General features: G+C 42.6%; 2 protein-coding genes across 2 annotated transcripts in view; one reads left to right on the plus strand and one right to left on the minus strand.

The window, feature by feature from the left end:
* The first annotated feature begins 3760 nt into the window (after positions 1-3760).
* On the plus strand, positions 3761-6715 carry phox2a (paired like homeobox 2A). Its single transcript, XM_008301398.1, has 3 exons — positions 3761-3983; positions 5236-5423; positions 5593-6715. The coding sequence occupies exons 1-3, from the start codon at positions 3761-3763 to the stop codon at positions 6085-6087; spliced, it is 906 nt and encodes a 301-aa protein (XP_008299620.1). The 3' UTR covers positions 6088-6715.
* A 1355-nt stretch (positions 6716-8070) lies between these two features.
* inppl1a (inositol polyphosphate phosphatase-like 1a) overlaps positions 8071-11307 on the minus strand; it is a 35977-nt gene continuing 32740 nt past the window's right edge. Inside the window, exon 27 of the mRNA XM_008301410.1 lies at positions 8071-10532. Coding sequence (XP_008299632.1) covers positions 10424-10532 — 109 coding nt within the window. The 3' untranslated portion in view covers positions 8071-10423. The remainder of the gene's footprint in view (positions 10533-11307) is intronic.

Consider the following 11307-nt stretch of genomic DNA (forward strand, 5'->3'; position numbering starts at 1 on the left):
CCGCCTGCTTCGTTAAAGGCCGATCTGCATGCAGCCCCCGCAGGTCTCCAGTGTTTGGGCTGGAAGACCATCACAAACAATTACAGCTGCAGGAGAGATGGGAGCAAGGGGAAGGAACGAACGTGGAGAATTTAATTTCTCCACAGATCATGACCCTTTCGGATGGAGGGCAGACAGGACAATTAATGAGGTCTGAATAAAAGGCCTGGTGCAGTTTGATCAGGCCCTGGAATATCAAATACGTGTGATTACAGCGCAGAAGAAAATCAGTGTCAGTCAGCTAAAACGTTTAGTCATTTTTGGAGAGAATGTACATAGAAATGTACATATTAAACCAAATATTAGGCTATAAAGAGGTGTGCTTATTTATAGGGTTATTAAACAGGTGAGAGTGGTGTTTAAGCAGAGTGTCTACATTCAGTAATCAATGGAAATTTAGCTACAAAACACAGAGAAATCACATCAGACAGTGTTGTTATGTATTTTACATTTTGCCTTATTATAACTACAGGCCTCTGCTTTCTGTCAGTGTTTCCATTGTGGTTCATTGTTTAATGGTCTACAGTTTTTGTCTCCTGCCTTCATCATCTGATGTTTTAATACTGGACAATGCCACACAAAATGATGCTTAAAAAGAATTACTCAATCATACCTCTGATTACAAACGACCAGCCTGTTACGTTAGGTTTCCCCTAATAACCCACTGGCCTATAATCCCTGTGGTCGGGGTTCCTCTCTCAGGGGCCCTCAGGAGCCTCTAGGGGACCATTGTGTCCCTCTCTGTTGACTCAGACGCCATGAATGCCAAAGCTCCCCGTTACTGTTTCCGTCAAATCGCCCCATGAATGTAAAAGTCCAAAGTTAAAGCCTCCGCAGAGGAGAAGTCTCCCCCTGCGCCGGAGCACTATAGGGCGGATTAGTGGCCTGGAAGAGACCGGTCCCTTCTTTGAAGGGATTAAAGTTTAAATGCTTAAAAGCGGGAGAGCTAGGGTCGCTCCTGGCTGCTCTTTTTTTTTTTTTTTTTTTTTAAAGAGGGGAGGCAGAAACGGCCTGGAGAGTTTAACTTTGAAACAGTTTAAGTTTCTCGGTAAACTCACCTCTGAACCCAGCAGACGGGGACGAGGGCGCGCAAACAGACGGGAGCGGCCTGGGAGCGGACTGGTTCATGTGGAATCCAAAAAAAAAATCACAATAGGTTTATATATGGTAGAATATTTATTTAAGTGGCCTAAAGACTGGGATGTGTATAGGGGGGTGAATTGTAGCAGCAGCAGCCATTTTTACAAGTTCACAGATTGAGGAAAAGAACCTTGTGGTGATTTTATTAGAAGAATTTGGGACAGAAAATGTTTGCTACTGTACTTTAGTGTCTTTACGGCCATATGGGCTGGACACAACACAATAAATAGCACAAGATAGTGAGCTGACCTGTGCTGTATTTTTATGGCATGCAGCATCTATAAAGCCTATTTTTTTCTGGGGTTGAAACACTTAAATAAAGCAAAGGGAGCTGAGTATTTGTCATTGTTAATGGAGAGGAGGGCACCAAAACCATGATGTGTTTGGAGGTAAATTTATGTGTGAAATCCATGTTTTTGAGGCCACTTGTAACGTAAAAGTGTGCTTTCTGAGCACGATGAAGTAGTTGTTATTAGTACCATATATATTTAAAAAAAAAAAACAAAAAAAAAACAAACAGAAATAGACAGATCACTTGAAATCTGCAGCATCACAGCACCGCGTGCCGCCCCGCCCCAAACACCCACCGACTCCACACCGACCACATAATAAACGCTCTAAAATCGTATTATTTTATTTGTAGTTTAAGTGCGCACAGAGTAGCAATTGCACGCATGCGCGTGTGTGGCGGGGTTAATGTCATTAAGCGGCATCATCATGCAGCCTCTGGTCAAGCTGAGATAAGAGCGCGCACTTTGGGCTCTATTACGCATTTTACGCGCGGGCACACGGACCAAACTTAATTAATTTCTGGCGTGCACGCACAACGTAATTTTAGTTTGTGGATTATATTATTTGGTGAAATTTATCCGCTAATAAAAAGCCTGTTAATTTCATGAGCAAAGTCGGAAAAGCAGCAAGCAGTTGCCGTTGGAGTTTTTTTTTTTGTTTTTTTGTTTTGGAGACCGCACGAAGCGCACGACCGCCTGCCGGTGTGCGTGTGAGAGCGTGTGTGTGTGTGATGGGGGGCCGTGTGGGATATGACTTATCACATTGTATGACACCGAACAATAAACTTAAACCAATTTATGAAGCGTCAATGCGTTTATGGTTAGCCTGTCGTGGTTGCTCGATCGTCTCCGCAGCCACTTGCCTCTCTCTCGTCCTATACATCAAACTGACGCTCACTCTGGTGACATCTCCGTAAAAGTGATCGGAATCAAATCAAAGCTTTTAATCTCGGCAATCACCGTCACATCTGGACGTTTTCCCTCACATAAAGACTCGTGTGGCTGAACTGCGGTTGTCTCTGCCAGTCGTTGGAGAGGCAGTGGAACGGTATTGACCGGAGATGGAGCGTTATTTGGGGGCTGAATCTTGTGCATTATAGGCGCACTTCAGTCACATGGAATACTATTTGGTCTAAACTAATTATGCATGTAATGTCACTGAATAATCGTTAAGTTTCAGAAAACTGCGAACGGATGTCTGTCCTGAGTGTGTCTTTCCATTATCGGACCATTTTTGATTCATTATGAAGACTGCTTTATTTATCTTCACTTTAAAAAAAAATCTGTTCCTGCTTACAGGCCTTGTGCCATATTTAACCTAAAGTTAGTCATATTCTAGCTGCAATCCCAAAAGGCATGCTATTTAAAAGACCACAAAGAAGCTTTACAAACCACATGTGGTTTGTAGGCCTGAGCATTTCTAGCGATCAGCTGATTACTTCATGGCTCAGAGACTTGAATGGTCGCTGACTCGTCTCTTTAATATCAGCCTATAAAGCTAAGAAGTATGTGTCCTGGTTGAAAAGGCTCCTTACATGCGATTTGTTAAGTTTACAAGCTGATTAAGCTCGTAGTAAGCGTAGCTACACGTAAAAGGAACATAATGACTTGACTTCTGATTCTGATCACTAGAATTTGAAATGGTCCGATAATGGATGCATGCAGATTGTAACTGATTTTAAATGAAGAATTCGCTATTTATTTCTTTTTTCCAGTATGATCATTTAACTCTGCTGACACCTGCCATGCAGCTCGCGATGCTGTGGACCGCGTGGGCGGTGCGGAGAGCGGTGGAAGGAGGGAGGGGAGGGGGGCCGTCCGTGTCCACGCTCACTCACTGCTGCTATTGTCATGGAAACTAGACCACCGCCTCGCTATTGTCTCGCGCCCTGCCAAGTTTATTATAAACACCGCGCGAGCCGCAGCAGCGCTGTCAAACGGAGCGCGAGCGCAGAGCGAGCTGCAGTCCAGAGGAAGAGACGGACACACAAACACACACTGTAACACACACACACAGACACACACACGCACACTGAGAGAGCAGGAGAGAGGAGCTGCAGCTGCACAGAAAAAAAACCAAACATCTGGATTACTACCCGGGAGAACCAGCAGCGAGATATAAACCAGAAAGTTTGGTGGGAGGAAGCAGCGAGCTGAGTTTGGAGATTCCGGAGAGAAACTGTGAAAGTGTCGGTGTGAAAGCAGCCGCAGACTCAACCTGAACCTTCTCTCACTCACAGTTCAACCCCTTCGTGTTTTTGCAGTCCGGTGTTCGCACCGGCTGAACCTCCATGTATAAGATGGATTACTCCTACCTGAACTCCTATGACTCCTGCATGGCGGCCATGGAAGCGTCGGCCTACGCGGACTTCAGCTCCTGCAGCCAGGCCAGCTCCTTCCAGTACAACCCGATCCGGAGCGGACCTTTCTCCAACCCGGGCTGCACTCCGCTCAGCACGGCCAGCTGCACCCTGGGAGCCCTGCGGGAGCACCAGCCCACTCCCTACTCCTCAGGTACTCACACATCTGCTTATTCTCCTCTGAAGGGCCACACGAATCTAAAGAAACATTACAAGAGGAAAGAATCAATTATAGGATTTGCGTCTTGTTTCAATCATTTTAGGTTTTGTACATGAAATGCGAAAAAAAAAAAATTAACTGTCATCTGTGCTGTTTGTTATCGATGTCATAATCACCCATAAAATTACAGGCCTAGATCTGAATTGTGTTTATTTTAATAGACAGGATTCTCTTTAGTGTCAAATCGCTGTAAACTTTAATTTATGGAAATAAACATTTAAATGCAAAATCAGTGCAAAGCCATAAATTATCAAATTCGCTCAAAAGCAAAAAACATAAAAAAAATCTATAAAAATTAAAGGTGAAGTTTGGCATATTTGCATCATGCACCAATATGTAATAAATCAGGGATCTGATTAATATTATAAGAATAATTGTATGTAACAATAATAGCAGACCCGTAACAGACACATAATTCGTCATTTGTTTTACAACCATAATTGCATCCTAAATTATGTTAAATCAAATGGAACATTTCAAGACAACAGGCCTTCCAATTTATTCGTATTCCTTGCAGTGATAATCTATAGTTTCTGTGGATTGTGACATTCTTAAACAGAAATTCCACCACTTGTATTGTGCATTGTGACATTTCTATCTCAACTATGCATGTAGGCTGCATGTTTATTGCGAAACTGTTAAAAAAAAATCGCTAAATAAACAGCCTCAATGTTTTGGTTTTATGTTTATGATTGAGTCATTTTAGCAGCTTTTTCAATCGTATAACAAAGGCCCCAACTCTCATTTATAATTTTATTATATTTATATTTATCATAACATTAGAGAAAAAATATTGTAATTACAACAGCAATTTAAAACATGGAAGTAAACGATTCCTGGATATTTCTTTCTCAACATTTTGTTAGAAATTAACCATTAATATTTAACTGTTTTGTCATTTCTGATTGGCTCTGAACGCAATCAGTCAATTAATCCGCCTCCTTTCAACCACTTACGTTACAGCAGTTTCTTTTTGACGAAAAAAAAAAAGAGAATCATTTATCGACGTTTAAAATTGTTTTATTTTAAATGTGCGTCAAAGCCAGATGGATCGCTGTTCTTTTACGCACGGCCTCTCTGCGTATTTGTCATTTTATTCCAAGGCCGCTGCAATGTTAAAGCGTCAGTGAGGCCATAATACATTTTGCTTTTCGACCACTAAACCGATACAATTATTTCCCGTCAGTCCCTTACAAGTTCTTCTCGGACCCCTCCGGCCTGAACGAGAAGAGGAAGCAGAGGCGCATCAGGACCACCTTCACCAGCTCCCAGCTGAAGGAGCTGGAGCGAGTGTTCGCAGAGACGCACTACCCGGACATCTACACCCGTGAGGAGCTGGCGCTGAAGATAGACCTGACCGAGGCCCGGGTCCAGGTGAGAGGAACAGGCTTTAAATCTGCTGCACAGATTCACCAAATGAAATGAATGTTGTGTCATCTAACATGAATATATAACTGCTTCTATCCATCCATCCTTCTACATGTCTATCCATCTATCTTGAATCTTTAATGAAACATAATCGTTACCTCTGTGTGTCTGACAGGTGTGGTTTCAGAACAGGCGTGCCAAATTTCGCAAGCAGGAGCGTGCAGCCAATGCCAAAGCCAACAACTCTGGTGGCACCACAGGCAGCAACAGCAACAGCAGCTCTGGGGGGAAGAAGGGCGGAGAGCCGAGGTCTTCATCAGATGACGATGAGTCAAAGGAGTCCACCTGCAGCCCCACACCTGACAGCACGGCCTCCCTGCCGGGCTCAGCCAACGGAAACCTGGGCAGCCCTGCCAGCCTGAGCCCCAGTCCAGCTCCGGCCAACAGCGGCTACGTCAACACCTCCAGCTCTCCGGTTCTCCAAGGGCTGAAGCCTCCCAGCTGGTCCAGCCTGGGCCCGTCCAACCCGGCCGTGGCTCAGCCTGCTGCCCAGACTCAGGAGATTCTGAAGGCCTGGCAGCCGGCGGACAGTATGACCGGACCCTTTGCCGGAGTCCTGTCCTCCTTCCACAGAAAACCCAATCCCACCATCAAGACAAATCTGTTCTGAAGCACAGAGAAAGAGCAAACCAGACACAAACTGGAACAGAGAGGAGTTTCTAGCTTTTGTGGAGAGTCAAGGCTTTCCCATTATAATGCTGAATTCACTGGTGTAGTCTGCTGTAGTTCAGCGAGGCCCCTCGGTTCTTCCCTGAAAAACTGTCCTGTCAAACTGTTTCCAAGCTCAGATAATAAAATAACAGGTCTGGTCACTGTTTCTCACCCTAAAATATTATGCAACACTTTACCTGCAAAACCCTTCCTGGACATGGACAGCGATGATTTCACTCTCACCCTCTAAGCAGAGTCGTTCACACAGTTTGACCACAAAACCCTCTTTCTCAGATAAAACTAAAACTCTTAATGAAAGATGTTGAACTATACAGCGTCAAAAGGATGTTTTGTGTACAGCTGGATCAGACATGCATACACACATTCATGCTCTCTTTCCCGTCTCACATTCCCACACTCACTGCATTGCAACAAACCCCTTTGTGCATGGCAGCAGCTCTGATGAGCATGGCGGTCAGGTACGAGCTTAAATCAGAAATCTAAACATCACGCTCCAGTCTCTGCTGGGGAAACAAAACAAGCAAACTTTTGCCCCTCAAGCACAACTTCCTCTAAGCCCCCCCGACACACAGGCTTCCCCAAGAAGGAACAGGGTCCCCCCCTAAATCTCTTTGCCGAGCAGAGTGGGGCACCCCGAAATCCAATTAAGAGCAGCCGGGTCCAGACAACACACCACCCCAGTTCACTTCATCCCCTCCTCCTCCTTTACTGTATCAAGACTCCCACACACTCATCCCCTTCTACACTTCATGTCCCGTCATGCCTTCCTCTATCCATTCACTTTGGTAAAAATCTGCAAGGGGGAAAAAAAACTGAGAAATTCAGGTGTTTGAATCCATGTTTAGTTCACATCTACCGCAGTTTCCGGTTCTGTTCTTTGGGTGGAGAGAGAAGATGAGCAGAGTGGAGCCCACACAGTCCCTTTATAACCAATACCGTCATTGTACTGCATCTGGTTTCTCACTTCAACTACCAACTGAAGAGTTTTATGATGATTCTCCTGCTCAGTTGATGGGAACAAATGTTTAGCTCGAGCAGACTTCCAACTCACTCTGACTTTTTTTTTTTTCCCCAGCCCAGCTTTATTAACTCTAACACACCAAACAAGCTGGTCAAAGGCTGGCAAGTATACCGAGATGGAGTTTTCCACTGTATGTTCATTTATATCCTGATTATGTTCCTGTTCGCACCCATTTTCTTTTGCAAAAAGGCAACAGTTTGTACATTCTATCACCTTGCGAAGTTGCTTGTGAATCACTTGTTTCAATTTGTTAAAAATCTCTGAAACAACACCAATTTCAGAGGGAGGTTTTACTCCAGAAATCTACTCAAATGGGGGGGACAAAAACATGTATTTATTAATATTTTTTATTATGTCAGTGACAAACCTACATTTATTTGAACTGCTCCATAAAATTTTGTGACTGTAAATTCTGTAATTAGTAATATAAATACTAGGTAGCTTTTTTTTTTTTTTTTGCTTTACAGATCTATTTCCATTGCAGAGCATCTGTCTCACAGACCAACACGTCAATGAAATCTATGAATCGACAGAAAGCTCTAGCGAATGAGAAGTTATAGCACTACTCTGAATATTCTAATAAATCTACATTATGGAGGCACTACCTGACGCGTTCAATGATCTGGTTTTTCTTGTGTGTGACAAAATGATGAGAGTTTTGTGTATTACATGCGACATCAGACCACGGAAGCTCATAAAGCCGTTTTTGTGAATTCTGAGGTATGAGCTCCTGAAATCATGGTGAATTAAAAACTGAAGTGACTGTCACTTATTTTAATTTTACCGTACAGTCTTTCCCTTTCTGAGGCACGTCTACAGCTCACGGATCGGAACTGTTTCGTCCCTTCAGCTGTCCCTGTAGACAACAGAATAACAGAATGAGTGATTCTATACAATAAGGAAAGATATTAAGATTTTAATTGAAAAAAAAAAAAAATACATGGGTGAACAACTTACATTAACTTAACACAACCCAAGTAAAAGGCTACATGAAATGAAGGAACAAGATAAAATGGAGTGTCAGAGAAAACAACAATGGCTTTTTCACACATGCACGCAAACACAATCACACACACACTCACGCACATCACTGAGAACACTGAAAAGGCTTAAAAAGACATTAGATTGAACACGTCTGAACGGCAGATCCACATTCTCTGCATTGTGGTTGATTGGCTGTTAAAGGTTTAGACATATTGTACAACATATTAACACAAAGTCTAAGGCTGTACGTGAGCAAAATAATCCTCGGGTCAAATAGAAATTTAGTAATGACATGGAGACTCTTTTTCAGACATGAATGAAGGTTTTCTGTTCATATTTAGCTCCACATATGTATCAGTTGAATGATTTACTTTTTAGGACGTGGCAAAAAAAAAGAAAAAAAAAAAAAAGACACATTTTAGTAGCACAAGCAAGTTGTGTGCTTAAGAGAAGAAATTGTTTAGTGTGATCCAGCCTGATAAAAGAAATCCATCAGTCATGTCCAGATGAACCCTCTCTTCTAGTCCCGTGAACAGAAGAGGATTTAAATTATGAACAAACACAATCAGTTTTAAAACTGACAGATCAGATTTTTAACTGCTTAGAAACAAGATATAAGAAACACACCACCATCTCAGAAGTTAATCAACTGATAGGAGTTAGTGGAGTAGCAGCTCCACCTGCTGGCTATATCAGGAAACACAGTGGCTCACATCTGTCCTGACTTTTATAATGTGTTACAAGAGGCGACATCTTGTTCTGTGTGTATGAAATATATCATCATCCTAAAACTCCACTAATGTAACAATAGAACCGAATCGGATCGACGAAATATTACAGACAAAAAAATAATTTTTTGGTGACAAATGGCAATGGCTCGTTAAATGTTAACCATGAGTTTATCTATTTGGCTATGTTAACCAATTCCCTGAACACTGCTTCATTTAGACAATTTAAAATGAATTGAGTACAGAAAAAAAAAAAAAAAAAGTGATGTAACGCCAATCAAATCTGGGTCACGTCTTCTGTGAATTGAGATTTAACGTCCTCAGACAAATGAAATTGTGAGCATGAGAAGTGTACGTTTTTAAATCTTTAAAGTCATATTTCCCCTTGATGCAGCCTTTATTGCCACATGTATACCTTATCTACTTAATTTATTGACTAATATACTGAATGCTGGTTGTGCCAAGTTATGCGTGAGAATACTTTAAAGAATATAACCAACGTATCACAGCATGGAAGTGTCAGAAAAAGGGTTCAATTGTCAAGTGAGAACAAATGACACACCAGCAAATTGACGTCAAAAGTCGACGGCAGTCTGTTAAATGTTGCGGCAAGGTGAAATATGCACTTTAGCTCGAAAAGGTTTGATTTGGTTGATTTGCTCAATATTCCCTTTATCATCAGAAAATAAAACAAAACCATAAATACATGCTGAGACACTCGGACAGCACAGGCCACCGTTTAAAGAGCAGAGACCCACAAACAATCTGCAACATGTGAGTTTAGCTCACTCCAGCCTGGCCTGCTAGCTTCTTTCCTGTCACCACATCCTGTTTGCGTCCATCACAGAAGAGAAAGGGCTCCTCTGACCGAGCTGTGGGCTGCTATTACTCTTGAGTGCACGCTAATGATTCCCGCAGTTGCCCAAATGTGGCCATGAGTGGGGAAAAACCTGAGACTCAGAGAACACAGTGTTGTTAAGCAAAACACGGGCAGTGTGTTTTTCAAGGCTCTGCTTCCCTCAAAAAAGCCCTCTTTTTCATTTTGCTTTAAACTTAAACGTCCCACCCTTGAGGAGTCTCAAACGTCGTCACTCCTCAGTTAAAGTTTCTCAGGACAAAGAAAAGAAGAGCACGCTCTAAATGCTTTCCTCGAAGCTACTGGTCACATCGGACACACATGACTCAGCATCAAAACGTCGGCTGCTCTACACGAGTTGAATCTCTAAATGTGTCTGGATTTAAAGCCGAGGGTTATGTAGTGATGCTCGAAGGACTGAAATGTTTATCATTAAATAAGGCCACATCTATGACAGTGACAACACACATACAGTACATGTGAAAAAAAAAAGGACGTTGGTTCAACAAGTGTTTTTTTCTTTTTTGAAAGAACAAATGGAGTGCAAATTCTCTCTGAAGGCACAGTCTGGCATCAATTGGCACGTTCCAGCTCAGTTGGGTTCAGTTCAACTGAGATTTGGCCTCTTGGGACCTGGTGTGGTTCCAGGCTGGTGTGGACCAGTCATAGACCAGTTTGATATAGTTTATTTCTGCTGCTGCTGTTGTTGCTGCTGCCTGAGGCTCTCCAGCAGGATTCGCTTGTGGGCGGGGTCGAGCACTCCCGCCTCCTCCAGGTCCTCCTCGGTGATGTCACTGGAAAAAGAAGAGCGAGGTTGGAAACAAATGATGAAAATTGCCTAAAGAGAACCAACAAGCTTAGGATAAATACTTTGTTTACAGTGTAATTTAGAACAATTGTTTTTTATAAAAGGACGCACTAAAAAATAGTCCATGGATCATGTTAATATTACTAATTAGCATTAGGGCTAAACAAATACATCAATTTGCTATTTTTCCTGACAAATACAGAGACAGATGTTTTTTAGGCACATTTTCACTGTGCAATTAATTTAAAATGTGATCAGCACTACCACATGAGATACCATCAACAGTGGACTTTCACCTACAACTACGGCATTCGCCACACATATGTAACAACTTGTGGCGCACAAAAAAGTCCATTAGCATGTTTCTGTGAACTCAACAGAAAATCCGCCATGTTGGAAAAACGGCGACCATGCCGGGCCATTTTTGCTCAAAAATGGCCATTTTTGGCCATTTTCTAAATCGAACTCCTCCTACAAACTACAGGACGTGTTGACTAAAAGTTCTTCAAACGCTTCGCAGATGAGGCCCGGTTTGGAAATGGTGGCCCGTCCAATTTCGATCAATGGCCATTTTGTCCATTTTCGCAGTGTTTTTTGCATTCAACTGACTCTTGTCCGATGGTCGTTTCACCTACAGCTACAAGATTCGCTGGGCATGTGTAGCAGGTCAGGACGCACAAAAAAGTCAATCAGTACCAAGTCCTAACCCCAACAGGAAGTCCGTTATGTTGAAAAACCCCTGTGAGAATTTTGGCGCATTT

This window comes from Stegastes partitus, unplaced genomic scaffold (assembly GCF_000690725.1).
Source record: "Stegastes partitus isolate 25-593 unplaced genomic scaffold, Stegastes_partitus-1.0.2 Scaffold35, whole genome shotgun sequence".
NCBI classification, from domain to species: Eukaryota; Metazoa; Chordata; class Actinopteri; family Pomacentridae; genus Stegastes; species Stegastes partitus.